Genomic DNA, 19,086 nt, shown 5'->3' on the forward strand with positions numbered 1-19,086 from the left:
TATTTCTTCCACTACATCTGATGACTGCATCAGCGCTGCTTTGTGCTCCCACAATGAACAGTTCATCAATTTCACTAAAACCTTTCACCCCAACCTCAAATACATCTTGACTATCTCTGATACCTCCCTCTCCTTTCCGGACCTCTATGTCTCCATCCCTGGTGACTGCCTTGAAACTGACATCTATTTCAAGCCCACTGACTTCCACAGCTACGTGGATTACACTTCTTCTCACCCACCCTCCTGCAACAATGTGATCCCTTACTCCTCCGATTCCACAGCATCTGCTCCCCTATGGAGTGTTCCACTCTCATACATCCCAGGTGTCTTCCTATTTCAAGGAGTGTACCTCCCCCCCCCCCGCATCTGGTGATCGAAAATGCCCTCAACCGTATCTCTCGTATTTCCCATACTTCTGCCTTCACACCCCCTCCCCCGCAACAAAAAACAAAGGCAGAAATCCCTTGTCGTCACATATCACGCCACTAACCCCTGCATCCAATGTATCATTCTCTGTAATTTTCGCCACCTATAATCTGACCCCACCATGAAGAGATATTTCCCTGGATGTGAGTTTGCTCACTGAGCTGGAAGGTTCGTTTTCAGACGTTTTGTCACCATTCTAGGTAACATCATCAGTGAGCCTCCGATGAAGCGCTGGTGTTATGTTCCGCTTTCTATTTATCTGGTTAGGTTTCCTTGGGTTGGTGATGTCATTTCCTGTTCTTTTTCTCAGGGGATGGTAGATTGGCTCCAAATCAATGCGTTTGTTGATGGATTTCGGTTGGAATGCCATGCTTCTAGGAATTCTCGTGTGCGTCTCTGTTTGGCTTGTCCTAGGATGGATGTGTTGTCCCAATCAAAGTGGTGTCCTTCCTCATCTGTATGTAAGGATACGAGTGATAGTGGGTCATGTCGTTTTGTGGCTAGTTGATGTTCATGTATCCTTGTGGCTAGCTTCCTGCCAGTTTGTCCAATGTAGTGTTTGTCACAGTTCTTGCAAGGTATTTTGTAGATGACGTTCGTTTTATTTGTTGTCTGTATAGGGTCTTTTAAGTTCATTAGCTGCTGTTTTAGTGTGTTGGTGGGTTTGTGGGCTACCCTGATGCCAAGATGTCCGAGTAGTCTGGCAGTCATTTCGGAAATGTCTTTGATGTAGGGGAGAGTGGCTATGGTTTCTGAGCCTGTTTTGCCTGTTTGTTTGGGTTTATTGCTGAGGAATCGGCGGACTGTGTTCATAGCATGGGTACCCTATGAACACAGTCCGCCAATTCCTCAGCAATAAACCCAAACAAACAGGCAAAACAGGCTCAGAAACCATAGCCACTCTCCCCTACATCAAAGACATTTCCGAAATGACTGCCAGACTACTCGGACATCTTGGCATCAGGGTAGCCCACAAACCCACCAACACACTAAAACAGCAGCTAATGAACTTAAAAGACCCTATACAGACAACAAATAAAACGAACGTCATCTACAAAGTACCTTGCAAGAACTGTGACATACACTATACTGGACAAACTGGCAGAAAGCTAGCCACCAGGATACATTAACATCAACTAGCCACAAAACGACATGACCCACTATCACTCGTATCCTTACGTACAGATAAGGAAGGACACCACTTTGATTGGGACAACACATCCATCCTAGGACAAGCCAAACAGAGACATGCACGAGAATTCCTAGAAGCATGGCATTCCAACCGGAACTCCATCAACAAACACATTGACTTGGAGCCAATCAACCATCCCCTGAGAAAAAGAACAGGAAATGACATCACCAACCCAAGGAAACCTAACCAGATAAATAGAAAGCGGGACATAACACCAGCGCTTCGTCGGAGGCTCACTGATGATGTTACCTAGAATGGTGACGAAACTAACTCTGAAAACTAACCTTCCAGCTCAGCGAGCAAACTCACATCCAGAACCTCAACCTGAGCTACAAATCTTCTCAAAACTCGCTAGATATTTCCCTCCCCATCCCTATCTGCCTTCCATAGGGACTGCTCTCTCCACAACTCCCTCATCCGCTCCACACTCCCCACTAAGCCTCACCACCCCCAGCACCTTTCCCTGCAACTGCAAGAGTGCTACACCTGCCACAATACTACCCCCTCACCAGCATTCAAGGCCCAAAACAAGCCTTTCATGTCAGGCAAGGGTTCACATGCACACCTGCTAACTTGGGTCTGCTGTATCTGGTGCTCCTGATGCGGCCTCTTCTATATCAGTGAGACCAAGCATTGACTTGGTAACTGATTTGCACTCTGTACGCTCCAATTAACACCACCTTCCAGTTGCCAAACATTTTAACTCGCGCTCCCACTCCCACTCCTTCAGTGACATGTGCATCCTGGGGTCCTCCATTGTTAAAATGACATCACCCACAAACTGGAGGAGCAACACCTCATATTTTGCCTTGGGAGCCTACAACCCAATGGCCTAAACATAGAATTCATCAGTTTTAACATCTCCCCACCCCTTACCATCATTCCATGTCCAACCATCCCTCTCATCCTCGCCTCCTTGACCTGACACAACTTATCCATCTTCTCTCCCAACTATCCGCACCACCCACCCCATTGACCAATCCCCAGTGTTCCTCCAGCTCCACGCTGTGTTGTCTCTGTTTCATCTATATTCTGTTTCTCTCTTCACAGATGATGCCATAACTGCTGGGTATTTTGAGATGTTTCTGCTGACTACAGTAACAACAATTATTTACTTCTGTCTTCCTTTCAGATTTCCAGCCTCTGCAGCATTTTGTTTTTACATTTTAATTATAAAACACAATGATTTCAAAGACAAGATTCACCACTGAATATGTCTGCCATTAATAAAGAAAAAACATACTGGAAAACAATGAAAATTAAATTGCAGCCCTCCAATTTCGTGGGAAATATAGCCTTCCCAAAACTCCCATTTACCGCTTTAATTTTTCTAATGCCAGTGAATCAAATGCCCTACTGTAGCTGATAAGTAGCTTGCACACAACTGTAACTGATGAGTAGCTTGTACACAACTGTAACTGATGAGTAGCTTGCACACAACTGTAACTGATGAGTAGCTTGCACACAACTGTAACTGATGAGTAGCTTGTACACAACTGTAACTGATGAGTAGCTTGTACACAACTGTAACTGATGAGTAGCTTGTACACAACTGTAACTGATGAGTAGCTTGTACACAAACATGCAAGTTTTACTTCAGTTCTGATTTATGCAAATATATTAGAACTGAAAAGGGCATATCTATAAACGGAAAAACAGAAGTCCTGGAGAACAGAGGGAGGTTTATTAAGAAACAAGAACACAAAGTGCTAGAGAAACTCAGCAGATCTGGGAGGTCCATGGAGACAGTGATATTTATGATGAATCTGATGTGTTTTTATGTGTAACCTTACCTGTACATAGATAGTGCAGCCAAGTAAGTTTTCTACCACTGAAGTGCTGGTTGTAAAACAGCTCAAACTGCAAAAGGAAACATGATTACATCTGACAATATTCGAAAACTTTGCTTTGATTACATTTTTAGAAAACTGTACACATGCTGATGGAGACTTGAAGCTGACTATTAATTTCAATTTTAAAAAACCTTAAGAGAAATATATTTGAGAGTAGGGAAGGAATACTGATCCCCACCGCGTTGAAATCAAATTCTACACTGAAAGCATACAAGTCAAAAACTTGCTCCACTAATGTCTGATTTTTCTTTTTGACTTTTTGCATTTTACTTCCTCAAAGAATAGTGATAAATTAGTCAAAAACAATCTTCCTTTCACACAATCATGTTCACTTTGCCTGATTACATCAAGATTTTCTAACTACTGTGACATAACCTCTTTAATAATTCCAAAATTTTCCCTATGACAGATATTAGGCTAACTGGCCTGGAGTTCCTGTTTTCTGTCTTCCTCCTCTATTAAATACAGCAAAGTTAAGCAAATCAGCACTGACTGTTCGGCTAGCTACACTGGCATTGCCTCAATATGTACTCCATCCACCATGACACACAAGAGCTGTCATGTCATGTTCCAAGATGTATTACAAAAACTCACCAAGTTTATTTTCACAGCACTCCCTTCACCTGTGACTTACTTAGTAGCAGCTTTAATGTCAGCTTAGCAAACTTCAAATTTTTTCATACTTTAAAATGATTAAGGCATTAAAATGATTAGACTTTAAATTGCACGAGAAATTGCACAGGAGATTCAATAGCATATAAAATGTGTCAATTTAATTTCATTCTTAAATTTCAAAGTATGTGCCACCTACTAACCTACCATCTGTACGCTCTTTTCCAATTCTTGAGGAATGGCAAACGTAGATGAAGGTGCTTGAGTCAGTGGCCATGCGCCAGCCTGAAATAAGTACAAGTATAAGGTTTCACCATCAAAAACAGCAAGTAGATGTGATACTTTAGATTAATTTTCAGAATATTCTATAGTTTTAAAACAAAAAATTACTTAAAACGGGTGACTTAATATCACCTTGTATTACAGGTCAATTTTTTTTAAAAGAGGAGACATTGAGTTCATCTTGTACAAAGGCATGAAGAAAGCTATCCTAATCATAAGTCACCAAACCTCCGATCATATTATAGCCCCGATCACAGTACTGAAATTTTCAAACAATGTTTTTATCCAACTTTATGGTGCTAGTCCTCACTGTGCTTTTCAACATGTTAAATCTTTGTCCCTCGTCGACAGTCAAAAGATGAATTTTAATTAATTTTCAGCTCTTATCTTTAAAAAATATTTAGTATCCTATACACATCTGAAACATCCTCTAAACTACCACCTTTTAAGGTAAATAAACCAAAGCTTTCTAGGTTTTTCTCTTAGTCCTCTGAGCAGTACATCAGTCTGGCAGTTCTCTGAAATGCCTTTAGGACAAAATGTGCAAGATTTTTATGCATTTCCTGAATCACGTACCTGCTGCCTATATAATTACATGTATAGCTATAAACTAGCTTGTCATAATAATAAATAAGAAAAATGATATATTTGTAGAAATAGCAGGAACTGTAGATGCTGGAGAATCTGAGATAACAAGGTGTATGGCTGGATGAATACAGCAGGCCAAGCAGCACCACAGGAGCAGGAAAGCTCCTTAGAAGAGGCTTCGCAGTGGGGTTAAAATTGTTCCTGCTTGGCTTGCTGTGTTCATCCAGCTCCACACCCTGATATATTTATAGAGCATTTTATTCAGATGGAATATTTCAAAACATCATACAGTCGCACATTCATACAACCACATAGACAGGTATGAGGTAAGTTAAACAATTGATTTTCAGGTGCAGTATACCTATCTGAAGAACATTTATCTTTTAAAGCAAATCACCAAGGGCAATTCGGAACTTCTCTCATATAATTATAAACACATTAACAATGCAAGAATTTCTTCTGTCTATTAGACCTCATTCTCTGGCCCTTCAGAAAAAGTGATAATATTTCTGCTTTTCTTTATTTTTCACAAAATGAATTGTCTGCTTGTTGATGACTATACATCTCCCCAACCAAGAAACAATTTTAGTCACTGGCCAAATTTATTCTAAGTGTGGAGATTTCCATAGAACATAGAACAATACAGCGCAGAACAGGCCCTTTGACCCCTGATGTTGCGCCGACCTGTGAACTAATCTAAACGCATCCCCCTACACTATCCCATGGGTTGGACAAACAGGATTTGATGCCTCTTGCGATACATGTCCAACAGAAGTCCTGCTTCATTAGACATGGATTCATGTGCATTAACATACCAATGATGGGATAGGTTAAAAAAAGTTGAGAGTACTATTGTAGATGTTGGAACAAATTTGGAAAAAGCTGCAAGTTATCTATTTGAATTAAATCAACAATTTGTCGGCTCCAACTGAATACATTCAAGTGCAACAAAACTGTGCAGACCACAAAACTTCAACATCTCATTTGTACTGACACAATCAATTCAAACGAACAAAAGTGGTTCTGGTACTTTACAAGCAAAGAAACTTGGACTGACTCAGCAAATTAGCTCTTGCAATTAATATTGGACTTAACAGAACAGATCTGGATGTGAGTTTGCTCGCTGAGCTGGAAGGTTAGTTTTCAGACGTTTCGTCACCATTCTAGGTAACATCATCAGTGAGCCTCCGCTGAATATGTCCCGCTTTCTATTTATCTGGGTAGGTTTCCTTGGGTTGGTGATGTCATTTCCTGTTCTTTTTCTCAGGGGATGGTTGATTGGCTCCAAGTCAATGTGTTTGTTGATGGAGTTCCGGTTGGAATGCCATGCTTCTAGGAATTCTCGTGCATGTCTCTGTTTAACTTGTCCTAGGATGGATGTGTTGTCCCAATCAAAGTGGTGTCCTTCCTCATCTGTATGTAAGGATACTAGTGACAGTGGGTCATGTCGTTTTGTGGCTAGTTGATGTTCATGTATCCTTGTGGCTAGCTTCCTGCCAGTTTGTCCAATGTAGTGTTTGTCACAGTTCTTGCAAGGTATTTTGTAGATGACGTTCGTTTTATTTGTTGTCTGTATAGGGTCTTTTAAGTTCATTAGCTGCTGTTTTAGTGTGTTGGTGGGTTTGTGGGCTACCCTGATGCCAAGGGGTCCGAGTAGTCTGGCAGTCATTTCGGAAATGTCTTTGATGTAGGGGAGAGTGGTTATGGTTTCTGAGCCTGTTTTGTCTGTTTGTTTGGGTTTGTTGCTGAGGAATCGGCGGACTGTGTTCATAGGGTACCCATTCTTTTTGAATACGCTGTATAGGTGATTTTCCTCTGCTCTGTGTAGTTCCTTTGTGCTGCAGTGTGTGGTGGCTCGTTGGAATAATGTTCGAATGCAGCTTCGTTTGTGGGTGTTGGGATGGTTGTTCCTGTAGTTCAGTATTTGGTCCGTATGTGTTGTTTTCCTGTAGACGCTGGTTTGAAGTTCCCCATTGGCTGTTCGCTCTACTGTGACATCTAGGAATGGCAGTTTGTTGTTGTTTTCCTCCTCTTTTGTGAATGTTATGCCAGCAAAGGGTATTATTGATGGTCTTGAAGGTTTCCTCTAATTTGTTTTGTTTAGTGATGACAAAGGTGTCATCCACATAGCGGACCCAAAGTTTGGGTTGGATGATTGGCAGTGTTGTTTGTTCGAGTCTCTGCATTACTGCCTCTGCTAAGAACCCTGATATCGGAGATCCCATGGGCGTACCGTTGGTTTGTCTGTAGGTTTTGTTATTGAAAGTGAAGTGAGTGGTAAGGCATAGGTCCACTAGCTTGATGATGTTGTCCTTGCTGAAGAGGTTGGTGGTGTCTGGTGTATGTGTCTTCTGTTCTTCTAATAGTGTAGTCAGTGTTTCTTTGGCCAGGTTGATGTTGATGGATGTGAACAGGGCTGTTACGTCAAAGGAGACCATTATTTCATCCTCTTCTATCTTGGTGTCTTTGATGGTGTTCACGAATTCTTGGGTGGAGCGAATGGAGTGGTGGGAGTCTTCTACTTGGTGTTTTAGTCTTTGGTGTAGTTCCTTGGCTAATCTGTAGGTTGGTGTTCCAGGTAGTGACACTATGGGCCTGAGGGGGGCTTCTGGTTTGTGAATTTTTGGTAGTCCGTAGAAGCGTGGTGTGTTGGATCCATCTGGTTTCATTTTTGGAAGTCTCTCTTGTTTAATTCTCCAGATTTTTGAAGTTTTTTTGAGTAAGGCTGTGATTCTGTTCTCTAGTTATGGGGTCGGGTCTATCGCCACCTGTTGGTAAGTGTCGGTATCTGCAAGCAGTGTGTTCGCTTTCTCAACGTAGTCTGTTCAGTTTAAGATGACTGTCAAGCGTCCTTTGTCTGCAGGTAGGATAACGATGTTTTTATCTTTTTTGAGTCCTTTTAGGGCTTTCCTTTCTTGTGTATTGAGTGTGTTTTCTTCCTTTTTCCTGCTTAGTGTTGGTGTGACTGTCTGTCTGATGGTTTGCTGGGTTTCTTCCGAGAGATTCTTGTCTTTCAGTGTTGCTTCTAATGCTGCTAAGAAATCTTTCTTGTCCGCATCCTGGAAGTTGTAATTTAATCCTCTTACTAAGACGGCTTTTTCAGTGTCTGTTAATGGTCGGTCAGGTAAGTTTTTTATCCATGCTTCTGTGCTGTCTGTGTTGTTATTTTGTGTGAGTTTGTCTAGTTTATTCTGCAGCGATTACACTATTAGAAGAACAGAAGACACATACACCAGACACCACCAACCTCTTCAGCAAGGACAACATCATCAAGCTAGTGGACCTATGCCTCACCACCCACTTCACTTTCAATAACAAAACCTACAGACAAACCAACGGTACACCCATGGGATCTCCGATATCAGGGTTCTTAGCAGAGGCAGTAATGCAGAGACTCAAACAAACAGCTCTGCCAATCATCCAACCCAAACTTTGGGTGCGCTATGTGGATGACACCTTTGTCATCACTAAACAAAACAAATTAGAGGAAACCTTCAAGACCATCAATAATACCCTTTACGGGCATAACATTCACAAAAGAGGAAAACAACAACAAACTGCCATTCCTAGATGTCACAGTAGAGCGAACAGCCAATGGGGAACTTCAAACCAGCGTCTACAGGAAAACAACACATACGGACCAAATACTGAACTACAGGAGCAACCATCCCAACACCCACAAACGAAGCTGCATTAGAACGTTATTCCAACGAGCCACCACACACTGCAGCACAAAGGAACTACGTAGAGCAGAGGAAAATCACCTATACAGCGTATTCAAAAAGAACGGGTACCCAATGAACACAGTCCGCCGATTCCTCAGCAATAAACCCAAACAAACAGACAAAACGGGCTCAGAAACCATAACGACTCTCCCCTACATCAAAGACATTTCCAAAATGACTGCCAGACTACTCGGACCCCTTGGCATCAGGGTAGCCCACAAACGCACCAGCACACTAAAACAGCAGCTAATGAACTTAAAAGACCCTATACAGACAACTAATAAAACGAACGTCATCTACAAAATACCTTGCAAGAACTGTGACAAACACTACATTGGACAAACAGGCAGAAAGCTAGCCACAAGGATACATGAACATCAACTAGCCACAAAACGACATGACCCACTGTCACTAGTATCCTTACATACAGATGAGGAAGGACACCACTTTGATTGGGACAACACATCCATCCTAGGACAAGCCAAACAGAGACACGCACGAGAATTCCTAGAAGCATGGCATTCCAACCGGAACTCCATCAACAAACACATTGGCTCCAAGTCAATCTACCATCCCCTGAGAAAAAGAACAGGAAATGACATCACCAACCCAAGGAAACCTAACCAGATAAATAGAAAGCAGGACATAACACCAGCGCTTCGTCGGAGGCTCACTGATGATGTTACCTAGAATGGTGACGAAACGTCTGAAAACTAACCTTCCAGCTCAGCGAGCAAACTCACATCCAGAACCTCAACCTGAGCTACAAATCTTCTCAAAACTCGCTAGAACAGATCTTTCAGAATGCTTTCAAAAGATCATAGAATAGAACATAGACTAAGCCCAACAAATCCACACCGACTCTCTGAAGAGGATCCCACCTAGATCCACTCCAGCCCCATCCCTAAACCTGCAACCCTGCATCTCCCATGGTCAATCCATCTAGCCTACACATCTCTGGACTTTATGGATAATTTAGCATGGCCAATCCACCTGCACACCTTTTGTGACTGTGGGAAGAAACCGGAGCACTCAAAGGAAACCCACGCAGACACAGGGCGAATGTGTAAGCTTCACACAGAGTGGTGCGAGGCTGAAACTGAACCCAGGTTCCTGGCGCTGAGAGGCAGCAATGCCAACCACTGAGGCTACCGTGCTGGCCCTATATACCATGACACAAAAATTCTCACCTTCACATTACAACTGTAGTAATGCCTGGTTACTATACATTTGTCCTTACAAATATTTTAGATGCCTCACAGTGAAAATTTCTTGAAACATGCTTCAAAAATACATAGAAACAAGGAGCACGAGTAGGCCATTGAAATGATCGTGGCTAATCCTTGAGATCAACACCATTTTCCTACTTTCTCTCCATACCTCTCGATGCTTTCACTATCAAAAATTATCAGTCTCTTTCTAGAATATACTCAGTGGCCTGGCTTACACAATGTCAGTGGTATCAAATTCTACACATGACCAACCTTCGAGTGGAGAAATATATGGAATGCTCTGCCCCAGAAGGCAGTGGAGGCCAATTCTCCGGATACTTTCAAGAAAGAGATGGATAGAGCTCTTAAAGATAGTGGAATCAAGGGTTATGGGGATAAGGCAGGAACAGGATACTGAGTGTGGATGATCAGCCATGATCATAATGTATGGTGGTGCTGGCTCAAAGGGCCGAATGGCCTACTCCAGCACCTATTGTCTATTGCTTTCTCTTCTTATCTCAAATGGCCTACTCTGTATCCTGAGACTGTGGCCCATCACTGTAGACTCCTTAACCAGGGGAAAGCTCCTCCTTGCATCTAGTCTGTTTAGCCCAGTTAGAATTTTCAATCATTTCATCTTTTAATTTTTTAAAAAAATTCTGGTAAATGAATGCCCAGTCAAACCAATCTCTCCTCATATGACAATCCTGCCACCCCCAGCATTAGCCTCGTGAAATTTGCCCCACTTCCTGTATGACGTGTATATCCTTCCTTAGGTAGGGAGACCAAAACTGCATTCAATACTCCAAGTGTAGTCTCAATAAAGCTCTGTATAACTCAGTCAGACATCTCTACTCCTGAACTCAAATTCTCTTGCAATGAAGGCCAGCATTCCATTTGCCTCTTTAATTGCTTGCTGCAAATGCCTCTTTATTGGTATACAAGAACATACCCAGATCCCTCTGTCCATCTACATTTCCCAAGTTAGCAGCATTTAAATAATAAAACCTAAAAGTTCTGAGGAAGGATCACTGGACCTGAAATGTTAACTCTGATTTCTCCTTGCAGATGCTACCAGACCTGCTGAGCTTTTCCAGAAAGTTTTGTTTGTTTCAGCACTTAAATTATATTCTGCCTTTCTGTTCCTTCACACCAAAGTGTATAACTTCACATGTATCCACCCTATACTGCACCTGCCAGTTGTTTGCTCAAACACTCAACTTGTCTAGACCACTCTGAAGTTACAAGTCCACCTAGTTTCTTTATTGTCAGAAAACTTGGAAATGAGGGATTTGGTTCCTTAATCCAAGTTATTTATATACTGTGAATAGTTGAGGGTCAAGCACCGATCCCTGTTGTGTATCTCTGGTCACTGCCTGTCACTTGGGAAAAGACACATTTATCACAGGAGCCTTCTTGAAGTCCATTTCTGCCACATCCACCGGTTCTCCCTTTTCTATTACACTCGTTACAGCCTCAAAAAATCCAGGAGATTTGTAAAGCATGATTACACTTCCATAAACCCATGCCGACTGTATTTTTTTGCTTTATTCGGCCACAGGATGAGGGCTTTGCTAGCTAGGCAGCATTTATTGCCCATCCCTAATTGTCCAGAGGGTAGTTAAGAGTCAATCACATTGCTGAGAGTCTGGAGTCATGTATAGGCCAAACCAGGTAAGAACGGCAGTTTCCTTCCCTAGGAAACATCAGTAAACCAGATGAGTCTTTTGAGCAATTGACAATGGATTCATGGTCATCATTAGATTTTTAATTCCAGATACTTACTGAATTCAAATTCCACCATCTGCCGTGGCAGGATTCGAATTCAGGTCCCCAGAACGTTATCCAGGTCTCTGCATCAACAGTCCAGCGATAACACCACTGGGCCATTGCCTCCCCCTAATGTCCTATTAATGATGTCTAGTCCCATTAATACTTCCCAAGTACTCTATTGTCAGATATTTTATAACAGACTCTAGCTCTATTCCCTCACCACTTATGTTAGGCTAACTGGTCTATGATTGTCATTATTTTTCTCTTCCTCCTTTTTAAGTAGTGGGTTACATTTGCCACCCACTAATTAGTAGGAACTGTTCTAGATCCTGGGAACTTAGTACCCCATTAATTTCACAACTACCTTTTTTTTTAAAAAGTAATATTGATTTTCTTTAATTCTTCCTCATTCTCTATGCTCTTGGCTCCCTAATATTTTTGGAAAATTATATTTCGTAAAGACAGAACGAAAACAAGTGTTCAATTATTCTGCCATTTCTTTTCCTGTCTATAATAAATACCCTCATTTCTGACTGCAAAGGACTTAGATTCGTCTTTCTTCACTTTTTCCCATTCACATATTTATAAAAGCTTTTCCAATCAGTTTTTATGTTCCTTGAAAGTTTAAATTCAAACTCTATTTCTGTCCTCTATGAGGGATACTTTTCACAGCATACTTTATGTTTTCTCCATTTAAAAAAAATCAGCAAAGAAAGGATAAAGTGAGAAGCGAGTGCGCTTGGTTAGAGTTAACCTGTGATCCAACCAACCTGAAGTACGTAGATCTGAAAACTGATTCCAAGATCTATTACGGTGTCCTGTTGCCTTAAAAAAGTGGCTGTAAATTTGTTGTTTAAGTCAGCACTGACATTCATATCAGTGTACATCCTGTGAAGCTTGCTCGTGAATTCATAACCACAGGCTTGCTGCATAGAAAGAGTAAAAACAGTGTTATTTCCTCAAAGCAATGTGTTATAACAATCAAAATAATATTTCCAGAAGACTAATAATAAAGGTATACTATCCAATCCTCTGTCAGCAGATTTTCAGGCAAGGCCCTTAACTGAGGCATTAAAACTTAGAGGCCAGCAGCAGAAGTTCAGAAAAAGGGGGTGAATTGACATGTGGTGGAGGGGAGAGTGCTCACTCAACATCAGGAGCCTCAACTCTTTCAAGTTCTGACGCCTCTGAAGGTCCTCCCTCCATCAAAACTCTCAACACCTCACTGGCATCCCCTCTCATTTCTACCATGATACTCACCCAGGCCTATCTAGAGCTGGGCTGCAGGTTTTACAATCTGGGGACTGCTTGTAATGGCCGTCCTGCCCACTGCTACTGGAAATACAGAACTAACAGTCAAGTGAGGGGGAGAATTCCTGTCTCCAGCCAGCTGGGGCTGCTATGATTGGCAGGGAAGTGCTTCCTGCCAAGTCTTCAGGTGGCGGGGGGGTAATACTGCCATTTAAAAGAAAAGTCTGCCCGTAAAATCATCTCGTCTGAAATAAAACAATCATTCGAGACTTTACTGCACTGAACTATTTCTCTCCAAAACTAAATGATGGGACAACAATACTCTGTTATATTTATGGTATAATCTCTTGTAAAAAAAATAGGATAATGATTAATGTTATTATAGGCCCTAAAAGGCTTTTTCTTAATACAACATTCTGTCAAGTTAAACTCTGTTTAAAAAGCAAAACCGTCATTTGTTTTAGGTCAGCCACCGAATACTAAGCTTTTTGTGCTCTCACAACTAGATTTGCAAAGGAGTGAACTACAAAGAGTTGGAACAGCCCCCAAAGTACCTCTTCTAGGCTTTGTGAGACATACTTCAATTTATTTTTAAAGATATGTTACAAACCTTGAGCTTATTTATCATAGCTTCTTCAGAATCCATAGACATCGAAAGACCATGTATCAATCGCTTCGCCAACATTCTGGCATAGAACTGAAGTTGGAGGAAAGGTTAAATTGAAAAATTTGATTCAAAGAGATACATTTGAATACACATTTGATGAACTTGATGAAAGTGCTTAGGAAAGATATTGATCATGTGACACCACCATGAACTACAGATTTTTAATTATTCACATGTATTAACTTCTCTTTACTCAAACAAGTTCAAGCTGGATGGATGCAAAATGTTGCCTGATTTTGCCATAAGCAAACGGAACTACTATTTACCTTTTGAAAGACATCCTTATCATCAATGTACTTGAAAACTGTGATGAAGCTGGTCAATTTGTCCTCAACTTCATTTTCAGTCATTCCTTTTGCAGACTTCTTTAATAGATTGTCACAGTACTTAGCTAGCTGTAAGGAAAGTTTTATTCAGAAACTTTTATTTTTCTAACATCAATCATCACCAGTTTAATTTCTAATATTATATTCTGTGCATTAATTTGGTTCCATCCACACTAGTGATTTTATCTGAGGCTTGAAGAAAGAAAAACAGACTCCACTCTCATCCCCAATGTCTTCCTCTTCCATTCAGAAGGTGGTGGTTCATTTTCCATTTCTGTGGCTGATGTCAGTCAGTGCAAGTTTTGTTTCACGTGTGAACCCAGAAAGTAAATGAATATTAATAGTACTGACAACCAGACTGCAAAATGAGCCATTTACAATCCTGTCTTCAACTCTGCAATAAGCAGTTATCAGAAAATCTCTCAAGAAAATGATAGTCTCATTATCCTGCCCCTCTGTGGCCTCAGCTGAGGTGTATGTATAAAATTATGAAGGGCATAGATAGAGTGGATAGGAAGAATTAGTTTTTCTTCGCAGGGAGATCTATAATTAGGGGGCCACAGATTTAAAGCAAATGGTAGAAGAGTTAGAAGGAAATTGAGGAGAAACCTCTTCACCTGGATGGAGATGGTAGTCTGGAACTCACTACTTGAAAGGATGGTCCATGCAGAAACCCTCATCACATTACAAGTGTACTTGGATATGAACTTGACGTGCCACAGCCTTCAAGGCTATAGGCGAAGAAATGGAAAGTGTAATTAGGTAGCTCGGCCCTTTTTGCCCAGCACTGACACAATGAGCTGAATTAATGCTTTCTGTGCCATGAAATTTCACAATTCTATGAAATCAATTCACTAAGGACTCAATGTGGTATCTTTCTGGTGTCTATGGTGTTAAAATTGTGTTTCTGAAAGCACAGAGGAGGTCCAAAGGACATTAAGGTATAAATTGATATCTCTCTTAGTCTTGAGAACTGAGGAATAAATGATGCTGCATCCCACTTGGGGAGAAACATAAGTAGAAACCTTGAATTATTAACTAGTCTGCTTTCTCCACAGACCCTACCTAATACGAAGAGTGTTTCAGCGCTTTCTGCTTCTGTTCAGGTTCCAGCATCTTTAGTGTTTTGCCTTTGGTTGGTTTTATGAGGTTGATTGCAAGATAAGTCAGCATTCCTAAATGCTGGTCCAGACCCTGAGTTAATGTCCTTCCGAAATGTCAGTTGAGAATTGGATAAAAATATTGCGGATCGTAACGTTTTCCATACTCACCAACTCTGGAGCCTTGCAGGAAGATTTGGGTTCTCTATAGTTTACTACTGATGTTAGGGCCTACAGGAGAGAAAAAAAAAACCTCTCAAACAGTATTTCAACAAGTTTCCAATTCCAAGAGCAATTGTTCATTGCTCTTATCTTCAATTGTACACAATGAATGCTGACTGAATGTGAGTTTGCTCGCTGAGCTGGAAGGTTAGTTTTCAGTCGTTTTGTCACCATTCTAGGTAACATCATCAGTGAGCCTCCGACGAAGCGCTGGTGTTATGTCCTGCTTTCTATTTATCTGGTTAGGTTTCCTTGGGTTGGTGATGTCATTTCCTGTGCTGATGTCATTTCCTGTTCTTTTTCTCAGGGGATGGTAGATTGGCTCCAAGTCAATGTGTTTGTTGATGGAGTTCCGGTTGGAATGCCATGCTTCTAAAACACATTGATTTGGAGCCAATCTACCATCCCCTGAGAAAAAGAGCAGGAAATGACATCACCAACCCAAGGAAACCTAACCAGATAAATAGAAAGCGGGACATAACACCAGCGCTTCGTCGGAGGCTCACTGATGATGTTACCTAGAATGGTGACGAAACGTCTGAAAACTAACCTTCCAGCTCAGCAAGCAAACTCACATCCAGAACCTCAACCTGAGCTACAAATCTTCTCAAAACTCGCTAATACTGACTGAGTTTCAGAAGCAGCGCACAGAAAGCCACTGGAGTTTAGAAGAATGAGAGACAACCTTGTTGAAAAATATAAGATTATAAGGGGACTTTACAAAGGAGGAGCGGAAAGGTTATTCCCCCTTGTGGGACAGTCTGGAACCTGAAAACATAAAATCATGCTACAGGGTCACCATTTAAATCAAGAGATGAGGAGGAAATTCATCTCTCAAAGGGAAGTGAATCTGTGGAATTCTTTACATCAGAGTTATGGAGGCTGGACCATTAAGTATATTCAGAGCTGAGATCAATTTTAATCAGTAAAGGAATCATGGGTTAAAGGGAAAAGGTACAGTTTGGGACAGGACTTCCCTCATAGATGCAAAGGTCAAGAAGGGACAACAATGCCTCTTCTTCGTCAGGTGGCTCAAGACATTTCACACCTCCATAAGGATCCTCACCAACACTTACAGATGTACCATTGAAAGCATATTGTCCAGGTACATAACAACCTGGTACGGCAACTGCTCTGCCCAGGACTGTAAGAAACTATAGAAGGTGGTAGGCACAGCCCAGACCATCACAGAAGCCAACCTCCCATCCATGGACGCCATTTACACTTCTTGTTGCCGTGGAAAGGCTGCCAACATCATCAAAGACCCATTGCACAATGGTAATGACCTCCTACAGCCTCTTCCATCAGGCAGAAGATACAGAAGCCTGAACACTCGCACCAGCAGGTTCAAGAATAGCTTCTTCCCTGCTGTTATGAGACCGATGAATGGACTGTCTATCTTCGAATAATGCTGATCTTGTTAATGTTGATCTCGCTTCATGTACGTCCTGTGCGGTGTAACCTATATGCTGTACTCTGTCCAAGTCTTTCTTTCATCTTATGATCTGTATGACCTTGCTTATTATCATCTGCCAGTGCTGCTTGCAAACAAAGCTTTTCATTGTACTTAGCTACATTTGTCAATAAATCAAATCAAATGAGGAATATCACAAGCATTGCTGCATCAAACAAAAATATCCTGAAGGGAAAACCCACAGTAATACCCTAGGTCTGGTCACATGTTAGTGCTACTCACTACTCTATCACCTATATCTGGGGAAGTAGTGTGGGCACATTTTCAACTTCCTTCATGAATACTTTTCACCCACTAAGACAGGGACTTTATTTTATCTCCCAACGTGGCTGTCCAAGAATGGAATTTTTGAAAAAATATTCTTCCCTGGATGCATATAACATTGAGAAGGCTAACATCAGTTGTCCAATATAACCAACCTTTGAAAGCAGTTAAAACTCAATCATATTGCTGCAGATTGCAACAGAAGCTTGAACACACTCACCAGCATTGTCATGAACAGCTTCCGCCCTGCCATTATCAGACTGATGAATGAACTCCCGAGCATCAAATAATGCTGACCTTGCTAATGTTGATCTTGCGGAGCACATGCCCCATGCAATGTAGCTTATGTCTCTTAAGTCCTTTTATAACCTCTGATCTGCGTATCCTCGCTTACTAAGTTCTGCCTGCACTGCTCGTAAACAAAGCTTTTCACTGTACTTTGGTAAACATGAGAGTAAAATAATTGATTAATCATATCAGCCGTGTTTTCAATGAATGGTGGATAAGACTTGATGGGCTGAATGGCCTACCTCTACTTCTACGGTCATATGGTCTTATAGCATGTGCTCTATCAAACTCTCAGTAAAGAAAATCAAGTTGGCAGGAAAAAAGGTACAAAGTTGATGATGGTCTTCTCTTTCATCACCTCAGGGCACAGAAACTAAATCTAGTTCATTCTAAGACAGAAAAAGTTCTCTGTCATTTTGTCACATGTAAGAATATGAGAACTAGGCGCAGGAGTAGGCCATCGGGCTGATCTTTTTGTGGCTTCAGCTCCACTTACCCACCTACTCACCATAAACCTTAATTCCATTAGTGTTCAAAAAATTAGCTACCTTGGCTTTAAAACATTCAATAACGACGCCTCAACAACTTCACTGGGCACGGAATTCCACCGATTGACAACCCTTTGGGTGAAGACATTCTTCCTCAGTTCCATCCTAAATCTGCTTCCCCTAATTTTGAGGCTATGCCTTCTTGTTCTAGTTGCACCCACCAGTGGAAACAACCTCCTTGCTTCTATCTTATCTATTCTCTTCATAATTTTATATCTTTCTATAAGATTCTCCCCTTATTCTTCTAAATTCCAATGAATATAATCCCAGTCTATCAGCCTCTCCTCACAAGCCAGCCCTCTCAACTCAGGAATCAACTAGTGAACCTTTTCTACAACCCATCCCCAGTACATTCTTTCTCTAGTAAGGAGAATAAACTACAAGCAGTACTCCAGGTGTGGCCTCACCAGTACCTTACAAAGCTGCAACATAACCTCCTTGCTTTTAAACTCAATCCCTCTGGCAATGAAGGACAATATTCCATTTGTCTTCTTAATTACCAGTTGCACCTGCAAACCAACCTTCGCTGATTCTTTCACAAGAACACCCAGGTCCCTCTGCAGAAAAGTATGCTCCAATTCTTTACCATTCAACTAATAGCCCTTTTCACTATTATTCCTATCAAAATGGATGACCTCACATTTATCAACACTGAACTCCATCTGCCAGACCTTCTCCCACTCACTTAAACTATCTATATACCTCTGCAAACTTTCAGCGTCCTCGGCACACTTTTGGTCTATCATTCAGCTTCGTGTCATCCGCAAACCTTGACACACTACGTGTGGTGCCCAACTCCAAATCGTCTATGGAAATTATAAAAAAAATTGCAGTTCCAGCACTGATCCCTGATACACACCACTAGTCACTGATTGCCAACCAGAAAACTCTCATTTATCCCCACTCTTAGCTTCCTGTTAGTTAACCAATCCTCTATCCACGCTAATTCACTGCCTGTAACTCCATGCACCTTTATCTTATGCAGCAGACTTTTGTGAGCACTGTGTCCAATGCATTCTGCACTCAATTCATCAGGTCAGTCTTTAGCTTATGCAATGCACTTGCACCCACCCGCAAACGAAATGCTACTGACATTGAGCTAATTGATGTAAGGTGAGGTGTCTTAATCTGAGGCTGTAAGGATATAAATTACAATAATTCACATTAATGCAGCAGACTTCAGAAATTCTGAACGTAAATTCTTTACAAAGTTGAGTGAAGACAACTTCCCTTCAGGTAAGTGTACTAGCCACTGAATAGAAGAACTGAAAACTACTACCGTCT

The 19,086-nt window shown here is 41.4% G+C and overlaps 1 protein-coding gene across 5 annotated transcripts in view; it reads right to left on the bottom strand.

Moving 5' to 3' along the window:
* The window catches only part of cul2 (cullin 2), a 96,583-nt gene that overhangs the window by 18,491 nt on the left and 59,006 nt on the right, over window positions 1–19,086 (bottom strand). For all 5 annotated transcript variants that reach the window (XM_059639325.1, XM_059639334.1, XM_059639328.1 and 2 more), the window contains 6 exons: window positions 15,178–15,237; window positions 13,847–13,975; window positions 13,524–13,610; window positions 12,433–12,588; window positions 4,291–4,368; window positions 3,412–3,478 (listed from right to left, as the gene is read on the bottom strand). In XM_059639325.1, the coding sequence (XP_059495308.1) occupies window positions 3,412–3,478; window positions 4,291–4,368; window positions 12,433–12,588; window positions 13,524–13,610; window positions 13,847–13,975; window positions 15,178–15,237 (577 nt within the window). The remainder of the gene's footprint in view (window positions 1–3,411; window positions 3,479–4,290; window positions 4,369–12,432; window positions 12,589–13,523; window positions 13,611–13,846; window positions 13,976–15,177; window positions 15,238–19,086) is intronic.

The sequence above is a fragment of the Stegostoma tigrinum genome, chromosome 2 (assembly GCF_030684315.1).
Source record: "Stegostoma tigrinum isolate sSteTig4 chromosome 2, sSteTig4.hap1, whole genome shotgun sequence".
NCBI classification, from domain to species: Eukaryota; Metazoa; Chordata; class Chondrichthyes; order Orectolobiformes; family Stegostomatidae; genus Stegostoma; species Stegostoma tigrinum.